Raw genomic sequence first — 21,401 nt, forward strand, 5'->3', positions numbered from 1 at the left:
GCCTTGGGGTCTCCTGTGCACACGTGCAGTTTCGGGGTGAGCCAAGAACCTGGCTGGGGTTTACACACGATTTTGAGGGGCTTCCCCTCTGTGACTCCTTTCTGCCTGGGATTTTTGCCCTCAATTTCAAGCTCCTCTGGCTGTCCCGATCTCTAGTGTTCAACTCAGGCTGTCAGAGCGAGCTGCTCTGCCTGAGCTCCAGCCAACCCGTGCTGCACCGCTGGGACTGTGCTGCCAGGCTCAAGACCCCAAAAACCCGGGTCTCGCCTGGCTCACGTCCCTTCTTTCAAAGGTTAATTCCCCACCAATCTATACCTGTTTTTTTTTGTCTCTCCAATGCTTTAAAAGTTATTACTATGATTTTAACTAATAGACTTTACTTTTTAAGAGCAGTTTTAGGCCTACAGAAAAATTGCAAAGCAAGGATAGATTCCCCATGTACCCCTATGAATCCCTCTTACCCCCAGTGTTCCCTGTTATTAGCATTTTGCATGAGTGTGGTAGGTGCAGCTGCTACAATTGAGGAGCCAATATCGATGCATTATTACTGACACGCATAGTTTATATTGCAATTGACTTTCTGTGTTGTACATTCTGTGCAAAACGATTTTTTAAAAAATCTTGTTCAGGGTTTATTGGTTGTTATTTGTGGGAGGCTTATCCCGATACCACTCACTCCAGCGTTATCAGAAGCAGAATCACCCGATGCATTTATTTTTGATGGGCACATAAATTTTTACCTTGTGTCTGGAAACACCTGACGGAAACACTGTAAATAAAGGGAATTCCCAGAGGAAGGTGCTGGCACAAAGTCTAGGGAGTCTCTGGGTGGGATTATATTGGTGAACGTTTCAAGCTGTTCTTGTCACTTTTCCTGTCGTGATTCATGTACAGGGGACGCTACAGTTCAGTTTATCAGTGTCTTCAGAAGTTAATCTCCAGAAAATAGGATAGAAGCAAGAAAACGAAAACAGTGAGATATTAACCTAGTACTGAGGCTGAGTTGCCCAGAAATTTATAAATATATCTGAAGTCCTTCAGTTAACTTGATTTGTGCTCGACAACTTCTTTTCTGGAAGGTGAAGCCACAAATAAAATAGATACAGATAATCTCATATCTTGATGACCCATACAATTTGTATCTTCCTTACAGTTTTTTTTTTTTTTTGTCTCTCTAGATGTTAATGAAAAAGAAGTAGGCCCTGATATTTTTAACTTCTTTACCTCATTTCCCCTTCAAGTTCTGTGGTTGATATTCTGAATAGAGGCCCTGTTTAATGTGTCACAGCAGGGATTCCTGGAAGGCGGACAGGACTCAGAAGTGGTCCAGAAGTCTTACAGAATGCCAGGTGATTAAAAAGCCACCAACAGAAAGGTTTAACATCCCGCCATGTCTTGGGAAGCCAGGAATTGCATGTGCCCTGTAAGAGCATCTGACTTAGGGTTCAATTCAAGTACCTGGATAAAAGTCAGGTAAATTTATAGACTCACAACAGGACTATACAGGGTGGAAGGGTTGCCTGGAGGAAGCAGGCTAATACCTCTGACGCTGGAACAGCGGGCAGAATCTATGGGTCAGGCTTCTCCTCAGAAGGCAGATTGTCTCATGAAAACCTTGGGTGAATGTGTGTTCATTCTTGGAGGATTCCAGTCCGGCACGTGTGTTTTGAACATCTCCTATGTGCCTGGACTGTGGTAGGGCATGGACAGCCAGTGATGAATACAGCATGCTTTTGGCCACGTGTGGATGCCATAAGGAGAATTGTAGGGAGTTCGGGCATCTCTCCTTTCCAAGGGATCAGCCAGGGGAAGCAGATTAAGCAGAGATCTCTAGGATCATGCATGGTGGAAGGTGAGAGGGTAGAGGAGTGTTCTGTGCACAGGGAAGTGCATGTGTAGAAGCTCACATGTGAGAGGATATGGTGTGTTCGAGGAACTTCTGAATAAATGGAGAGGCCATTGATATGAGATGAAGCTGGACTATGTGGCTATGTAGCCCATGCTGAGAATTTTTTGTGGAGATGGAGTCTCGCTCTGTTGCCCTGGCTAGAGTGCAGTGACATCATCATCATAGTTCACAGCAACCTCCAACTCCTGGGCTCCAGCAGTCCTCCTGCCTCAGCCTCCCGAATAGCTGGGACTACAGGCATGTACCACCATGCCCGGCTAATTTTTCTATTTTTGGTAGAGACAGGGTCTCACTCTTGCTCAGGTTGGTCTCCAAATCCTGAGCTCAAGTAATCCTCCCGCCTCAGCTTCCCAGAGTGTTAGGATTACAGGCGTGAGCCTCGGTGTCTGGCCCATGCTGAGGATTTTGATTGGCATTTTTAGAGCAAATGGAAGCGAGCATGGGAGGTTGTTAAGCAAGGGAATAAAGTGATCCAATTTGCATTTTAAAGAGACCACTCTGACGGCCTATTGGAGAGTGGTTTGGAGAGGGCCACAGGGGCAGTGGAGACACCAGCGAGGAGGCTGTTGTATAGACTGACAGAGGAAGGTTTTCTGGGATCAGGTAGAGACTATATAGATGGAGAGGTGGAGGAGAGAGAATTGACAGGTCCTGATCACTGAGTAGCTGTGATGGATAAGCAAGATGCACATTTGAGGATGACACTCAGGTTTCATGCTTGAACTAACTGGCGGATTGACTGGGGGCTATCAGTTAAGACGAGGAAGGCCAGGGGAGGAGCTGACATGGGGGAAGGAGGAAAAAAAAGCATGAGTTTCTGCTTTGAAAATGATTCCTCCAATTCCCAGGCATCGGGCCAACCCACCTCCATTGTCCTAGGAGTCCTTGGTACCCTGTATTCTGCAGGAGAGGCAGATAAAGGGAATGCCATTTCTGAGTGATGCCCTGTCACGATGCATCCACCTTGGACCGAAGGCAGGGAATCTTGCCTGATCTCTGTTGGCATTGACAGAGGCTGCATCTCTGAAGGTCAGACATTCTCAAACTACAGCCCGTGGGCCACATGCGGCCCACCGAGGACATTTATCCGGCCCGCTGGGTGTTTTTGTGGCCGCTGCCTGTCCTGCTTAGCAGCCGACTCCTCCTGGGCCCACAGTGCGCATGTGTGGAATGTGCGCCGCAATCTCCAACGCCGCTCCAGCTGTCTGAGGGACAGTGAACCGGCCCCCTGTTTAAAAAGTTTGAGGACCCCTGCTGAAGGTGGTTGGCTCCCAGGCTTGAACCTTATCTACCTGCGGAGCCGGCACATTCTAATCCAGAGTGGGGGTGGTGCTGCCAAGGTTTGGCTTGCCACAGGTATGATGGCGTGCTTGACCATTGAAAGTGAACAGTTGTAGGGACCACCTCCAGCAAGTGGGTCTGGTCTTAGATTGTGTCTTACTCTTTGTTCAATTTAGAGACTGGGGGAGAGACTGAAGTTAGTGGTGCCCAACGTAATGGTTAGTTACCAAGGTACTCTTTCTGCTGTGATCGTCCACATGCAAAGAAAAACGGTGTTCACTTACCATACCCTCTGGTTTTGCCCTGGGCAGTAGGCTTTCTGTTGTCTCTCTGCTTCCCTGGCGTTGTGGTTCTGCTTTCTAATTCATGTTATTAGTGTGGATATTTGGCTTTTGTCTAGGAGATGTGGACTGAATCCCACTTTCCATATCCTTTTAATCTCTTAGGGACGACCCTAAGGTGGAGCTACAGTGGAGATGGGTGATCTGCTCCAGGCTCGTTCTCAGAAGGGCGTGTTAGTGATTTTCTTCATAAGATTGGGAAGGAAGGAAGGAAGATGAATGAGTAGGGGTGTGGTGTGAGGTGACTGTGTGGCATGGTGTGTGCCATGAGTGTGTGCGAAGGCGTGTGGTGCACATGTGCACGTGCACCAGCTTGGGTGGTGGCTGATGGAGTGAAGGAGGCACTTGTGGGGTGAAGAAGTTGGGTGTCTTCATGTGAGCCCTTGGGAGGAAACCTTGCTCAAAGCTAGAAAGCCTCCTCTCCTCTCCATCTGAGCTGCTCTGTCTCCCCCAGGCCCATGTTTCCTGACTGCGACGGCGTTCACAGTCGAGCAGTGCGTTTTCCTGAGGAGGGAGAGATGGGCTTGGGTTGGGTCGGGGTAGCAGGGTGGGGATGGCCCCATCTGCATATTTGTGTTTAGGCCCAGTGGCGGGTCTCCCTGGGCAGGGCTCCTTTCCAATGTGGGAGGACCATGCAGTCCCCCAGGCTCCTCTGTAATGGGTGACCTTGCTTGGTCCTGAGGTCCCAGCTGGCACGTGATGGCTGAGGGAACATGAGCCCCTGAAGGCTGGTGTTCCTGCCTGCACAGACTGCTTGGCCCCAGCAGAGCTCAGAGGGGAGAGATGCCACCACAGTTAAATCTGGCCACTCTCTTAGACCTAGGTGGCTTCATTTATCTCTGCAAGGTGCAAGGTTCTTTGTTGGCAGCTATGTGTCTTCTCACAGGCTGTGTGGGGCTGTCCTCTTGGGACCAAACTGCAGTGTGCTGGCTACTTTTACCGCTGGCTGCTTGGAATTGTGCTCTTCAGTTTATCAGCACAAACTGTTGATCAATACTAGGGAAAACCCTGTTGCAGTATTTAGTTTTCGAAACCCTCTTCACTGGGGCCAGGCCTTTAGCTCTAGATTTTGGGAAAAACATTCTTTTCCTGTAACCACAGGAAATACCTTTCCAGCACAGATGACTGTGCTGCTCTTATCTTCTCCGGTTAATGCAATCTTTGCTTGGGTAGGCTTTTGAAAGTTATTCTGGGGATGTTAATTTCTAGGCTATCCCTTGGGCTGTTTTATATGATTTGTGGGTAAAAAAGAAAGGCAAATCCCCATGGGTCAGTGTGTAATGGGATGGTATATATGAAGGAACTGATATTGCATATGCTTAATAAATGTTGAATTGTCCTCCTCTTTTTTAAAATTTCATCCTTACAAGAAATGATATCTAGAGATTATACTTTTGATTCAGCAATCTCGCTTCTGGGAATCCAGCCTAAAGAGCTACTTACATGAGCTCAAAGATGTGTGGGTGGGGAGGTTCATGGAAGCATGGTTTGTAATAGTGACATAGCATTAAGTTTTTGTTTTGTTTTTTTTGAGACAGAGTCTTGCTCTTTGCCCGGGCTAGATTGCCATGGTGTCAGCCTAGCTCACAGCAACTTCAAACTCCTGGGCTCAAGCGATCCTCCTGCCTCAGCCTCCAAAGTAACTGGGACTACAGGCAAGCACCACCAGGCCCAGCTAATTATTTTTATATATTTATATATATATACACACACACACACACACACACACACACACACTTTTAGTTGTCCAGATAATTTATTTCTATTTTTTTTAGTAGAGATGGGGTCTCGCTCTTGCTCAGGCTGGTCTAGCATTAAGTTTTCATCAGGAGGTTAGTCATTCCACGTAATGTGAGAGACCTGTGTGCATTGGCATAGAAAGATGCCCAAGTTGCACTTAAAGTCAAAAAAACCAAGTTGCGGAACAGTGTGAGTAATGTGCACCTTTTATGTAAAACAAATTCTCCTCCATGACTGTGATATATGTCCATTAGTACACAAAGAGATGTATATCAGGTGTTCATAATGGGGACTTTATTCTTTTTCTCTGCATACATCTACATTATTTGAATAGCTTACAATGAAAAAGTGCTCATAACATTAACCTGCATGTAATTTGTTTTTTTTTGTTTTTTTTTTTTTTTTTTGAGACAGAGTCTCGCTTTGTTGCCCAGGCTAGAGTGAGTGCCGTGGCGTCAGCCTAGCTCACAGCAACCTCAAACTCCTGGGCTCAAACGATCCTTCTGCCTCAGCCTCCCGAGTAGCTGGGACTACAGGCATGCGCCACCATGCCTGGCTAAATTTTGTATATATTTTTAGTTGGCCAATTAATTTCTTTCCATTTATAGTAGAGACGGGGTCTCGCTCTTGCTCAGGCTGGTTTTGAACTCCTGACCTTGAGCAATCCGCCCGCCTCGATCTCCCAGAGTGCTAGGATTACAGGTGTGAGCCACCACGCCCGGCCATAATTTGGTTTTGAAAATAAGTTAAAAGTATAATAAGGTTAAAATTTTTAAAAAACAGTCCATTCCTTTCTTCCAATCAGGAACTTAATCAAATATATGAGGTCTCTAAACATCTAGGGCTAATGACTCAGTGATATTCCATTAATTTAAAAAAGAGTATATATTCTTTTTTTCTTTTTGAGTGTGCTAATATTTGCCAAGCACTTTTGTTTAAGAGATTGTCGTTCATTAGATCTTCACTGAAACCCATTTTACAGATGAGGAAGTCGAGTCTTGCCATAAAGATAGTGGTGGGAGAGTCTTCACACCCGAGCCTTTCTGATTCGGAAGCCTGCTTGGTTAAACACAATGCTCTACTCGCTGCATCACTGCATCTCCGATTCAGAGTAAGGTGAAAAAGTAAGCAGTTTAAGTTCTGGTTAAGTTGCATTTTACGAAGTTAGAAACAGTCTCAAAACAAAACATCCTCTGGGCTCTTAATTTCCTTGTCTGTAAAATGGGGAGAATGAACTGGATGGCCTCCAAGGTGGGCCACCACTTCCATTCTGCGGTGAGGGACCCTTGCTATCCCTTTTCTCAATGAGTGTTTGCTTTTTCCCCACAGTACGTAGGAAGCCTGGATGTGCCGAGGCCCAACAGCAGGGTGGAGATTGTGGCCGCCATGCGTCGGATTCGGGTGAGTGGCTGGAGGTGGGGCTGTGTGGAGCTGGAATTCAAGAACCTTAGCTGCCGGCCCTTTCAGGTGGTGCTGGAGGGGTCAGATCGGTCGCTGCACCCTTGCAGACCCCAGAGCCCCCTATATTCTCCCTATACCGTCCAGGAAGCAGTTCTGAGTTTGGTGGCTGATCTTGATAAAAGGCCAATGTTAAAATGCACGTAACGGTTGGGGGCGTGGGTACCATCTTCCCTCTCTCGGGAGTTGCAGCTCTTCAAACCAAGACTTGCGTTACCCTTGAGGCTGTGTGTGGGCTGGCCAGGGAGTGAAAGAATGATGAAGTATCTTTTTATTCAAAGATTTTTTTGGAGAAAAGGTTTAGTAATCAGCTGATAGTCGACTCAAAACATTTTTTTTAAAAAGGCAATGTATTGAGGCATACAATATAAGAGTTACTTGAATTTTCTAGACTAAATGAGATTTCAACAAAATTTCCTTGGTTGGCTGCTTTAGGTCCAGAAATGTCTATGGGATTCTTTTTTGCCATTTCGTGTGCTTTTAGAAGAGTGGGAATATATTCCAACTTGTTGCTTTAACTCTGTGGTGCATGGAGCAGAATTGAACAAGAATTAAATTGCCTTCTGATCACTGTGGAGGAATTTGTCCATGTGCTCCATAGTGGAACAGAAGAAATTATCTTGGACTTGCGCATTTTATAGGTAGGTTTGGGATTGATCAAATGGATTAATTGTGTTTTTTAGAAAGAATTGGTGTTGAAGGTGACTGAATTGGTTATCCCTGGATGAAGCCTGGTTTGGGGTCATTGCTCTCTATCTTTTTATTTTATTTTTTAATTATAATTTTAGAGACAAGGTCTTGCTCTGTCTCCCAGGCTGGAGTGCCGTGTGATGCAATCATAGCTCACTGCAGCCTAGACTTCTGGGCTCAAGTGATTCTCCTTTTTTAGCCTCCTGAGTAGCTGGGCCTATAGGTGCGCACCACCATACCTGACTAGTTTTTAAATTTTTTGTAGAGACAGGGTCTCACTCTGTTGCCCAGGCTGCTTGAATGCATGGTCTCAAGCTAATTTCCTGCCTTGGCCTCCCAAAATGCTGGCATTACAGGTGTGAGCCACCATGCCTGGCCTCATCATCCTTTAGAATAATCTACTTACCTACACGGAAAACATGTAACTGGTGATAGGAACTTCATTTTGCTGTTAGTTTTACTTTTCAGCCAATTCTTCATCTCATCATCTCAATTCAATGACAGCAACCTTGGGAAGAAAATTAGCATGTTTGCTGCTATTTCTCTGAGTAGTCCATCAGCCTAACAAAATAATCTTTTCACTGCGTTGATCCTCCCAGTCTTTCAGCATTTTTTTTTTTATTGTTAAGTTGGATTTATTGAGCCTGCTATTAAATACAACAGTACTATTTTTCATGGGCATAAGTAACAAGTAGCTTCAAAGCACTTTCCCATGAGTTATTTCATTCACTGTTCGCAGGGAAGCTGCGAATCAGTTGGGGGATCAGTTGCCCTCATTTTCTAGATTAAACCCAGGCTCGGAGAGGTGTACTGAGGAGTGGCATGGGTCTAGGAAGGGGCAGGCATGTGGCCCGAATGCATTTTTCCCACTGGGTCTGGTGAGAAAATGCACATTTCATCACCCCTTTGCTGCAGGCATGGTGTTCAGTGTTCTCAGGCTTCTTCTCTTCCTTTACCTTCTGGATCAGAGAGCACAGAGGCCTCGGCTGGGCAATATTAGGGATATCACTGTGGTCAGGATGGGCTGCTGTTGCTCTCACCCCAGTTGTCATTGTTGCTGCTGTGATGAGAAGGACTGGTGCTGGGCCTGTCCTGTCCTGTCCTGGTTTCAACCAAAAAAATTCCCCTCTTTTTCACATTTGACTGAAGGACAGGGAATGTGTTGCCACTGATATCATTATCATTGTGAAAGTAATCTCTCTATTCATAGTAGCTACTACTAGTAGTAGTTACTTACGTGTCAGGTGCTTTGTTAAGCTTTCTAATATTGAAATAATGTTTTATTTACTATTTAAAATTACTCTAAGGCCGGGCGCGGTGGCTCACGCCTGTAATCCTAGCACTCTGGGAGGCCGAGGCGGGAGGATTGCTCGAGGTCAGGAGTCTGAAACCAGCCTGAGCAAGAGCGAGACCCCGTCTCTACTATAAATAGAAAGAAATTAATTGGACAACTAATATATATAGAAAAGATTAGCTGGGCATGGTGGCGCATGCCTGTAGTCCCAGCTACTTGGGAGGCTGAGGCAGGAGGATTGCTTGAGCCCAGGAGTTTGAGGTTACTGTGAGCAAGGCTGACGCCATAGCACTCACTCTAGCCTGGGCAACAAAGTGAGACTCTGTCTCAAAAAAACCAAAAAAAAAAAAGAAAACCCAAAAATAAAATTACTCTAGATGATGTGAGGATATTATTCCATTGTAGAGATGAGGAAATGGAACCCTGCGTAGGTTAAATAATTTGAGGTCAAGGTGCTAAGGTGCTGTTAACAGGTGGAGTTGGGATTCACACCCAGGTCTGTGCCTGCCCTTTTGTAACCCTGCCGGAGGCTCTTTGTGACACTCAATGTGAGTCATGACCCCAGTTGAGGAATCAAGGAACTGGGACATGGAACCTCCCCAGTAAGGGAGCCAGTAGCAGAAACACAACTCGGAAGGACAGAGGTACAGGAAAACGTCACCGGGAAGCAGAGGGAGGCTGAGGCTGGCTGGGCATGGGACCCGCAGGCTCTTGGGGCTGGGGTGTGGCTCCAGTCTCCTCCCTCAGCACCTGCCAGCTCTGTGGCCCCTGGGCCTTTTCCTGCAGCTCCACTCCCATGGGCCGCTTCCAGTGCTTAATGAGCAGCTCATTAATTTAGAGGGAGCAATTAATTGGCCAGAAAGCTGTTTGGTCTGGCTGTCCGGCCGCTTGTTTAGACTGGCCACAGTTAATAGCAAGTGGCTCTAGTTGTTTTACCCCAAACCCCACAATTCACTGCTAAGCCCAGGCCGCTATTTTCTTTTCTCCTTTTCCTTTTTTTAAAAGCTGTTTTGGCTGTAATTACAGTTGTCAAGAACTAGGGCATGGGATTTCTGTGTAAAGGACTATTCCTGACTTTGTCCTTTCGCGTAGAACGGTGCCAAGCGAACACTGGGTAGGCTTGTGGTTGCTGGGCGCTCTTACGGGTTCAGGAGACACAGGCCTTGCAGCCTGGCCTGGGCGGTGGGTCGTCCTCAGAAAGCAGCAGTTATGACGAGGGTCACAGGGCCTCACCTGTGTGAGATGACGATCTCCCTGATCCTCTCTGGAACGTTGCAGGAGACAGTTGGGGGGCAGTGGGGATCGCCCCCCGTTTCCCAGAGGGGGAAGCACTCAGAGGGAAGGGATCTGTCTGAGGATGTCACATGCATCCTCTGAGCTGGGGCTGCAGCAGGTGTTTGCTTTCCTGTCCTCCCCCAGCCCCACACCCCAGCGGGCTCTGAGCTAAATATGTGGACTTTGTTGATTTGACTGATGCTTTTCCTCTTCCCTCTCTATGTTTCTCTTTTCGTCTCTCACCTTCTTGATGTTCTTTCTGAATTTATGTTATCTTCCTGGGGCATCTTTTTTCAATGCACAATATTATTAATTTAACTGTTTTTAAGTGTAAAGTTCAGTAGTGTTAAATATATTCATATTGTGCTACAGAGCTCTAGAACTTTTTCATCTTGAGAAACTGAGGCTCTCTACCCATTAAACACAATCTCCTCCCCACTCCCCAACCCAGGCTTTGGCAATCAGCTTTCTACTTTTCGTTTCTATGATTTTGACTACTTCATATGAGTGGAATCATACATTATTTGTTTTTTTATGACTGGCTTATTTTACTTAGCATAATGTAGGTTCATCCATGTTGTGGTATGTGATAGGATTTCATTCCCTTTCAAGGCTGTATAATACTCCACCGGGTATATAAAAACGATTTTCTTTATCTTTTCATCTATCTGTGAACACTTGGGTTGCTTCTACCTCTTGGCTATTGTGAATAGTGCTGCAATGAACATGAGCATGCAAATATCTCTTTGAAATCTTGCTTTGAATTTTTTCGGGTATATAACAGAAATGAGATCGCTGAATATGGTAATTCAATTTTTCTTTTTTTTTGAAAAAAAACTTTTTAAAAATTTCAGCATATTACAGGGGTACAAATGTTTAGGTTACATATTTTGCCTTTGTGCCACCGGAGTTAGAGATTCCAGCCTGTTCCTCCTGAGATGGTGCGCACCACTATTTTGAATTTTTTGAAGAACCTCCATACTGCTCTTCATAGTGGCTGTACCATTTTGCATCGTCATCACAGCTTCCTTGATTATGGTTTACCAAAGAGGATAAGCGAAGTGTTAGAACTGAGACTAAACCTGCAGGCCTCTAATACCAGATCTGGAACTTTCCCCACTACATACCAGCTGCCTGGTTTTATAGGCTTATTGCCTATATTAGCCTCTGATCTCTGTAATGACCCAGGCAAGATGGAAGCTAAAGAGATGCTCCCTAGAACTGATGGATGATTGTCCTGCTCTTGTTTACCAAAGATCCAAAAGGCTGGGAAGATGTTGGTTGGAAGAGGAGAATGAGAGAAGAGGGAATATGGCTCCTTTTTTAATTTAAATTTTTTTTTTTCTTTTTTGCTGTATACCTTAGAACAATTATCAAAGTTCAGGGATGTTCTGCATGAGCCCAGGGTTGGTCTGACAGTGAAGTGGCTTGCTTGAAGGTTGCTAGCTGAAGGTGGAGGGTGGCTGGCATTGCTGGAACCAGGCTGCCGGCATTGCGCCATCGGTCCTGCGTGTGAGTAGGTGGGTCCGACGGCCAAACGTTGGGTATGATTGGCATCCCCAAATATGAACACCAATCTGTCCTTTCGCTTTTTAGCTTTCTTGGGAGGGCAGTCCTGTGTAGTCAGGAGAGCTGTCAATGAAGAACAATGAGAGTTGGGCTTGGATCTCGTCCTCGACTTAATATATAACCTTGGCGAGGCATCTACGGTTAATCTCAGTTTCCTCGTTTATAAAAGGCAGAGCATGATGCTACTTGTTCTGGCTCTCCAGTGCTATTGTTGAATCTGGGATAATGCATAGAAAAATGTTTTATAAACCATAAGGAGCTATTTATATCCATTGGTATCATTTTTATGCCTGCCTTTGGGTTTCGAAGCATTTCATAAATGCAGATAAATACCCCGAGAGATACTGAGCTGCCTCGTCTAGCTCCTTTTAATACCCAGTGTCTTTTTTCAAGTTTCAGTGCAAACACCCCTTCCTCTGGGGGGAGGCCTTTCCTGGCTAGGTCGTCTTGTCCTCCCACGTTCTTGTGGCACCACACCCCTCTTCTTTTGTAGCACTCGTAGCAACTGTATCCCCAGTGTCTGGCATGGTGCCCGTCTGTGCTCAGTAGACATTTGTTGAGTGACTGAGAAAGTTAATTTTAGTTGAAAACCATGTGAGCATAAAGCAGTGAAGCCCGGGGAGGGTCCACCGAGGGGGTTCTGGAAGGAGGAAGGCTGCACTGGAGCCGGACTTGGCCAGTTCTGTATCTCTGCCGAGGCCACCAGTGTGGGGACAGCCAGGCTGCAGCACTGGCCTGCAGCATGTCAGCTGCTGCTGCCTCCTTACTCCCTCATCTTTGGACCCTGTTGTAGCTGCTGGAAGAGGAGCCTCAGGTAGAGAACAGGAGAGCCATCGTGGTGGCCCTTCGCTGCTGTCCTTGTGTCCGAAGATTGGATTTCTGGCTGTTAACCAGGGGCCAGATTTGCACGGTGGAAATGGGGTGCAACCTCCTGGAGACCAGTGAGGCCCGGATTCTGGAGCGATGTGTGCTTGTGGCCAGATGACACCTGGAGATGTTGGGTCTCCTCCTGTGGCTCATTTGGCTGTGGGATGGGCAGACTATTGGCTTTCAAAATGGTTCATTATGGGATCAGTTTCCTATTTAACGATGACTTGGTTTCCCAAGTGTGGCTGCTGAGGAGTGGTATTGGTGTTGGTGTTGGTCTTGGTCTTGAATAGGATGGGCTGGTGACCAGAAAATGGCCAAGCCCTCCTGCAGCTCCCTTCCAGTATTGCCGGCTCTTCCGGAAATTTCTCTCGAGAAAAACAACCAGAAAAACATAAGATGGCTCTGGATCCTCTCCTGGGAGAACATCCAGGAACTGGGTGGATGGGTGGCTTTATAGAGGCAGGGACTGGAGTTGTGAGTGCCTCCTCCCTACCTGTTTCCTTCCCTGCTGGCAGTGAGCCTCTGCACGTGGCCTCTTCGTGCATTCAGCCACGCGAGGTCTTGCCCAGGAACCACTGCATCCCTTTTTATAGCTTACCCCTAAGTGGCTCCTCTCAGCATTGTTCACTCCTTTTGGTCCTGAGTTCAGAGTTGGCCGGCCTGCCTTTGAACAGATGAAGTTATAACGCAAACCTCTCTCTCTCATTGTGGTAGCATGGCCCTATTTTTTTTTTTTTTTTTTTTTTTTTTTTTTTTTTATTTTTTTTTAATTTTTTTTAAGACTAGTCAAGTGCAGTAGTGAGGAGGGGGGAAAGTAGTAGAACAAGGAGTTCAATCTGTAACTGACTGTGAACAATCACGTGAGATAACTCACTACCTTCGGACCAGCCAGCATGGCCCTATTAATTTACTGTGCTGCTGTAACAAATTACTGCAAACTTAGTGGCTTCAAACAATGCAAACTCATTATCTTATAGAGCTGGAGGTCAGAAGTCTGAAATGGGGCTACATCAAACTGATTCTACATCAGTTGGCAGAATCTGTTCTTTGTCTGTTTTTTTGCCCCTGCTTAAAGTTTTTTTAAATTTTTATTTTTTCAAAATATAAGGGCCCTTATGCCCCTTAGGGAGTGGTTAACAAATGTTTTACATTACATTGATCATTTTTGTAATGCTTGAGTCCTGGCTATAGGTGTGCCTGTCACCCAAACAGTGTATGATAAGAATGGAAAAACACACACCCTGTGTATCACTATTAAATTGGAGCTAACCCATGAGCACACGTGTGCACGGAGGGAAGCAAAACTCAGTGGAAAACAACCAGGGAGGAGGGGAAGGGAAAAAGCTAAGCCAATGGGTACTGTGGTCTTTGATTTTCTAGCTTCTAGTGGCTGCCTGGATTCCTCAGCTTGAAGTCTCTTTCCGTCTTGAGTGTCAGCAATCCTGTCACTCTGACCTCTGCTTCCTGTCTTCACATCTCTGCCTCTGCCTCTCCTGCCCTCCCCCTTTCGCTTATAAAGACCCTCTTGATTGCATGGCCCCTCCTCACTCTCCCCTTTCCCAGCAATCTAGGGTAATCTCCCCTTCTCAGGGTTCTTAATTTGATCACACCTGCGAAATCCCTTTTGTCACGTTAAGGTAACGCATTCATAGGTTTTAGGGATTAGGTCATGAACCTGTTTGGGATTACTATTCTGCCTACCACAATGGGATTAGAGTATTAGGCTGGTAGCAGAGATTGGAAAGATTCCACCTCCTTACTGAGGTGCTCTAGTATTGGGATCAGGAAGAACTCAATTCAAATCCAGTTTTTTTCTGTTTACTAGCTGAATGAATGACTTTGGGCAAATTTCTTAATACCCCAGTTTTTGTTTATCATCATTCTCTCCTTGGCAGATGTATTTTACAGTTCAACCGAGTGGAGCACCTAGAACATGCAGTGTGCACCATCAATAACAGTCCCTTTGCCTCCTTTCTGATGACTGTGTGTGTATTGGACGATGGGGTTGGAAAACCATACAAGTTGGCTGCCAGGCACACATAAGCACTTAATGAATGTTAGCTATTATTATTAAATACATGAATTCAGTTGCTTTCAGGCCAATTACTTTTTTTTTTTTCTAACTCTTTTAGTAGATTAGTGTTTCTCAAACGGGTTCTGTGGCTTGGACTTTAGGGATGTGTTTCCAAGAGTCTGAGCGTTCTCCATAAGAATTTAAAAATTTTGTTTTTTCATTTGATGCTAAATGACAGTGAAGTAAAAAAAGCCTATTCTAGACTGTTGGAAGGGCCATTGTATGCCTGAGCACTGTCGTTTGGTTTTATCATTCACATTTGTGTTTGTCTACTTGTTTCTACTTGTGTTGGCACCAAATTCGTTCTTTTGTACGTGTTATGCCCTGAAGAAAAAGAACAGAAAAATTTTTAATTTGTATAGAATGAATTGCAGTCAAGTGAAGGGCGCATGACTGTACTTTGCGCAGTAATGAGTTATGAGTTAGGATTTTGCAGTGCTTGAAATAGAGGAAAAAGGCAGAAAAATGGGGTCAGTGTGTGGTGCATGGTAGTACAGGCAGAGCTGCTGTGTAGCCCTACTGCCTGTCAGCTGTTTGAGTCACTTATGGCTGGTGTTCTCATTACTTTCATGTCTCGCTTCTGATTTGTTGGCACTGTGCCATCCTAGGGTTGACATTCTGAGCCTGAGGATGCATATGCCAGACTCAAAAGAACTTGGGTAAGGGAGTCATTGCATATACCTGTTGTGAGCAGTGATACGGTTTCGGTTACAAGAGGAAAGCTTTCTGTGATGTGAACAGCTTTAATCAGAATTTATTGGTTACATAATCTGTGCTTAATCTATAAATTTTGTATAAGACCTATATGTATAAGTAGTTTATGTCTAGTTTTATGTATTCAAATGATGTAACAAACATTTACCAACACCGTTTGGGGTAACAGCTTTATTGAGATGTAATTCATATATCATACGATGTAGCCATTTAAAGTGTGTAATGCAGTGGGGTTTAGTAAATTCAGTGGGTTTTGGTATATTTAGCATATAGCTCTAGTACATTAGTATATTCGTTTTTTATTACTGAATAATATTCCGTAGCATGGATATACCACATATTAGTTATTTATTCAAACACTGGGTGTTTGCCAACTTTTTTTCTTTAAAAGGGCCATAGGCTTTATTAAATTTTAGAAAACACTTGATATGGATTGAGCAGTGTGTGATGGGATGGTTACAGCTCTTTTCTTCTCAGCCAAAGGAAACAAACCAGGGCTTTCTTAGGGGCCAACGCATTGTCATCAGTATAAAGATTAGTACATTGATAGCAGACCTAATTTTTACCCACTCATTACAAAAAAAGCATATTGACTTCCTTTTTTGAACTAATATTGCTTTAGGCTCTGGGGATGCTAAAGCAGTCTACAAAACAAAGTCCCTGTCAGCATGGAGCTTGTATTCTGGTGGTTTGGGATAGGGGAGGAGACAATAAGCATGTTAAAGTATCACGTGTAAATTTTCTGCAGAACAGTAAAGCAAGAGAGCTTTATACAAATGAGTATAGACAGTGCTGACAGGTAGGGGTGAGAGTTATTTTATAGACTGTTGCAGAAGGTCTCTGGGTTATAGTGACACTTGAGTCTCTAAGGATGTGAATGAAAAGAGGGAGTGAGCCATGTGAGTATCTGGAGGAAGAAAGTTCCAGACAGAGGGAAGAGCAAGCACAAAGGCCCTGGGGCAAGAATGGGCTTTGCAGGTTCAAGGAGTGGCTGGAAGGTTAGTGTGAATGGGGACTCATGAGCCTAAAAGAGGATGGTAGACTATTTCTAGAAATTTATTGCCAGGAGTCACACCTCAAGAGAATCTGGTTGGCTGAGTACCTACTGAATACCTGGCCATGCATGAGGAAATACATCTGTCTTTCCCCTGGATCTGTGCCAGGCTGAAAAGTCACTCTGTATGAGGAATTTGTTCTGCTCCTGAGCCTAGTGATTCGGGAATGATTTTTAACCTGGGGCAGAGCTGCTGAATGCATTATCTGTCAACCAAGAACAGTGAGTAGGAACCAGTTGTTATAGAAGCCAAACACATGCTTGCTTTTAAATAAGGTGCCTTGCTTTATTACAGCTGTTTATGCTCAAGAATAATAAATAATGTCATTGCGTTTCCATGGGAGTATTTGAATATTGCTCAGCTCAGTCTACAGTTTCTTGCACTGACCCACCTGATGCTTGGGGATCCTTTGAAGCCAGCAGTGTTTAACTGCTGTAACAAGACGATATGCAGAACGCCAGTGCCTTGCGGCTATGCTAACCAGCCTTTGGGGACTCTTTCATTCATGCATCTGGCATTGGCAACAGGTTGTGTTGAGCTTCCACTCCTTGTTTTGATGACTACTCAGGTGGCCTTTAAAAAAATATGAAGACATAGCATAATATTTATCATCATTTTAATCATTTGTAAGTGTACAACTCAGTGGCATTAAATACATTCACATCACTTTATACCTGTCACCACTATCTATACCCAAAACGTTTTCTTCATTCCCAGTATGAACTCTGTACCCATTAAACTAACTCCCTGTTTCTCCCCAGCCCATGGTAACCTCTGTTCTGCCTTCTGTCTCTGAATTCGCCTATTCTGGATACTTCGTGTAAGTGGAATCTCCTAATATTTGTCCTTCTGTGTCTGGCTTATGTTTCACTAAGAGTGATGTTTTCAAGGTCCATCCATGTTGTAGTGTGTATCAAAAGTTTTTTCCTTTCTGTGGCTGGATAGCGTTCTCTTCTGTGACTTTGTGTACTTAGCACATTACACAGGCTCTGGTGTGTGGCTGGTTTCCTCTTGGGAGCAAAAGCAGCATGTTACGTAGGAAAAGGATGGACAGCCACGGAGCAAACATCCTGGGCACCACACGTTGCAGAACATAGCTGCTGGGAAGACAGACCTCCTTGATCCCTGCCGAAAGGACTAGTTTTGTTACCTGTGTAGCACTTTGTAGTTGTTTAAGCGAATTTTCACGTTCACTGTCATCAAATTTTAGTCTTCGATAATCCCATGAAGACCAGATATTATCCATTTTGCAGATAAGGGTCGCAGAAGTGAAATGGCTCCCTCAAGCTAATTAAATTACTGTTGGTCCTAATCAGTATTAACCAGAGTTGAGTACAGATTGCCCCGTGTGTTATGTTACTGCTACTGCGTCAGGCTCTGTGCAAAGCACATGTATTATGTTACTTGATCCTCATAATGCCACCCCATTTTATAGATGTGGAAACCGAGGCACAGAGAGGTTAAATAACTTGCCCAAATCACAGAGCTGGTAAGTTGGGGAATCTAGGACTCACTCTAGGGCTTGCATGTGGTGTGGTTGTGGTATCAGAACCAAGACAAGACTCCAGTCTGCGTACTCCTGGATCAGAGGTCCCACAAGAACATGTTGGCTGTCCCTGCTTTACCAAAGGTCAGTTCGGGCAGCGTCATCCGTGTCCCTGATTGTGCCTTCCTCCAGCCTGGGAACACTGCCAGGCAGTGTATATAGCACTGGATGTAAATAAGGCCATTATTTGATTTTTGTAAACCTCTTTTTAGAGCTTGAGACCTATATCTATTCTGTGTGGCACCCCATTTGGATGTCCCAAAGGCACCTTCAATTCAATATGTCAAAAACTGAATTTATTCAGAAACTGAATTTATCACTTCCGCAGTCTCTCCTCTTTGCTCTGAACTTTGTTCCCTTATGTCACTGACAGCATCTTATCCACCTAAGAATGTAAGCTAGAGACCTGCGGGTCACCTTAGCCTCTTCTCTGTCACTGGCCCCATGAGTCACCCTTCCTGATTTGCCTCCTGATGTTTCTCAAGTGTGCTGCCTCCCTCTCCATCCCATCCAGTGGAGGCCCATCCTGTTGTATTGCACAGACAACTGCAGTGGCCTTCCAGACTGTCCTTGTGCCTTTGCTCTTCACCTCTGACCCCTCCACCCTGTTGCCCGGCTCATCTCTCTGAAGATCATTCTAGAGCAGGTGTCCTGCGTAAAACCATTTGGTGATGGCGTATCACCTCCAGGCAGGTGTCTCTGCCTGGCATCTCTGGCCACAGTGACGCTCCAGCTGTTCCTGGCGCCTTGCAGGTGTCCTGTTGGTGTCCCCAACTCTACTCCTGCTCTTCGTTCTGCCTGGGAAGCACCCCTTCTCAGTCTGGCCAAAGTCTGCCTCCTCAGACCTCAGCCTGACTTCTGCTGATCCTCCACCAGCTGGTTTGGACTTTCATCCCTTCTAGATCCCTGATGCCTACAAAGTAGTTGGCCCTTCTCTTGTGTTGCCATTACTCTAGAGAGACCTCTGGCTCTGCATTTACTGCAATGTACTTGTCTCTTTGAGAGCAGGGACTAAGATAGTTATCTTGAGGGCAAAGGGGTGACTTACTCAACTGCTAATTCTTCTTTTATAAAGCAGGGAAGATGTCAACCCTGTTGGAACTAAATGCAATAATGAGGTCAGGTCCTTAGCACCATGCCTGTCCCATAATAAATACCCAGTGGATACTCGCATCTCCTCTCTGCATCCTTGTTGCATGGGTGACTGGAGAGAAACCTTCCCCAGTCATCTCAGTACACGACGATTTGTTGAAATGTTTCCCTCTGAACAGTTCTTGACTTGGAGGCAGAAGCCCTTGGTTTATTTCCCTGCTCCACCACTGTGACTTCGGCCAAGTTAATTTCTTCGAAACTTGGACTTCCCACCTTTAAAGTAAGCATCATCCTTGCCCTTCTCACCAAGAAGGCTTTGTAAATTGTCAAGTGCATGTACACACAGGTGGGGGCTGGACCCAGAAGGCAGCAAGATTGGCAGCACGAGCCCCCTTGCTTGTTGGGCGTTGCCTGCTGATACTGCCTCATGGTTGGATCTGATGCATCAGTCGGGTCTAGGTCGAAAGCCCGGTGAGCAGAGACCTGCTGTCTGTGGGTATTCTGTACGGCACCCAGCCCTCGGCATTTAATCAATGTGCAAAAATAACAGGGCAGCTGCTGTTCCTCGCAGTCTCCCCCTCCTGCTGCACTGAGTTTCTGCCTCCCCGGAGAGGCATTTAACCACACGAAGGTTGGCGGTAGCAGTGACAAATTGCTTCTCCACAACGAGAAAACCCTGCTGTCTAACCAGTTGGAATCACCCTTGTTAGTGTGATATTAGCAATTTACCTTGTCTGCTTAACCACTAACCATCCTGAGAAGATTTGGCGTCCGCCTTTGCCGCTGTTAATCGTTTTATCACCCGAGGGCTTGTTAAATAAGGGAAGTGCACACCCAGGCGCTCTCTTACAGAAAACAATCATTCCAGATCTTCTCCTCCTTACTCAGCCTCTCTTCTAGCTGCCTGAGCCCCGGGCCTCCCCTTTTAGAGGCTATGAGGAGGAGAGCTGGGCTCTGCCCTAGTTCGACTCCTTGCTTTGCCAGGACCTTATGCACTTGATCTCCCAGCCCTGGCTCCTGGGTGGTTGTGGGGCTGAAGGAGGTGCCTGTGTGACCTGTTTCCCTGTGGAAGGTCAGACCCCCCCTCTTGCCTTGCCAAGACTCCCCAGTTTCCCTCCCTCCATCTCCTGCCTTTGCTGAGCCTCCATCTCAGCCCCCTGGGGCAGCCCTGCCACCTGTGGGTGGCCCTCAGGAAGGATCTCTCCCTGCGCAACCTAGACATAGACCTGACGTGACCTGTTGACAGCCATCCCGTCCTCTGCAGCTTCGTTCTGTCACTTGTGGACCCACGTGGCTCTTTGTTTATCCTGGCCCAGGAGGAGCTGGAAGAGAAGACAGTCTGAATAGTTCTGGGCACATATTAGTTGTTAACGTTTTAAATTTGACTTGCTCTCTCCTCAGTTCCTTAAGGGTGAGAACCTAAAAGCCATTTCATGGAAAAACCAGGAAAGGACAGGGAGGGCGTGGTTTTATTTCTTTTAGGTGATGCTGATAACCAAACCTGAGACACACCAGAATTCAAGTGGCTCGTTTAAAATTACCAGTGACAACAGCAAGTCTACAATGATGTGAGTTGTTGTATAACAGGTGCTGTTCTAAGCATTTTTCCTATAGAAACTCACTCCTAATTGCTTTATGAAGAGGAGGTTTAGTAGCTTGCCCAAGGGCACATAGTCAGCAGATGGTCACCACTTGGGCTCCAGAACCTGGGCTCCTGACCACCACACTGCTTCTCAAAGGCAGACAGAAATGATCATCAATCACCCTGTTTGGGATGCTCCGAGTGTCACCTGCAGAGTGCAGCCTTGACCTCTCCGCCAGGCCTCTCTCTGCATGGAGTCAGCAGTAGCCTCGGTCTGTGCCACCCTGTTGAAACTGGTCCCATCCCGTCCACGCTTCTCCAGGACTGCTGGCTGAGCCAGTCTGCTCAGGCATGAACTTCCAAACCAACCTGTTCCTCTCTGGTCCTCAGCCAAGCTCTGTGACATCAGCTGGTACAGCTGTGGAAACAGCTGATTAGCAAGGCCAGGCTGCTTGGAGGGAGAGTGTGGTGGCAGGGTCCCTGCAGAGGTTGCCTGCTCACTTGGAAGGGCAGACACCTAGAAATCCATGTGCAATTAATTGATGGGGTGGGGAGGGGGGTGTCGTAGTGCTGAGGCTTGTGGGCAGGGAGGTTTGTTTCTCTTTGTCCCTGCTGCCCTCTTCTCCCTTGCTCTCCCTCCCTCCCAACTTTCCTTCCTTTCTCCATTGAAAGACTAAGATGATGTCCTGGTAAAGATGGTACCTGGAAGAGAGACTCTGAGCCTGCAGAAACCCTACCTTCTTCCTGTGATGTAACAAGTTGCTGCTGCTTATTGAACAAGAGGCTTTCAGGGGCTTAGGAAGTGAGGATTGAAGTCTGGCTTGGTTCAGGCTTGAGTGTCCAAACCAGGCCTGCTTTGAGTTGGGTTGGCTCTGCCTAGCGTGAGGCTCACATCCAAAGATTGTCTCTTG

At 45.9% G+C, this 21,401-nt stretch overlaps 1 protein-coding gene across 2 annotated transcripts in view; it reads left to right on the forward strand.

Moving 5' to 3' along the window:
- Positions 1-21,401, forward strand: part of LOC105873570 (carboxyl-terminal PDZ ligand of neuronal nitric oxide synthase protein) — a 293,709-nt gene that overhangs the window by 67,784 nt on the left and 204,524 nt on the right. For both annotated transcript variants that reach the window (XM_012768617.3, XM_012768618.3), the window contains exon 2: positions 6,601-6,672. In XM_012768617.3, the coding sequence (XP_012624071.2) occupies positions 6,601-6,672 (72 nt within the window). The remainder of the gene's footprint in view (positions 1-6,600; positions 6,673-21,401) is intronic.

The sequence above is a fragment of the Microcebus murinus genome, chromosome 2 (assembly GCF_040939455.1).
Source record: "Microcebus murinus isolate Inina chromosome 2, M.murinus_Inina_mat1.0, whole genome shotgun sequence".
Lineage (NCBI taxonomy): Eukaryota > Metazoa > Chordata > Mammalia > Primates > Cheirogaleidae > Microcebus > Microcebus murinus.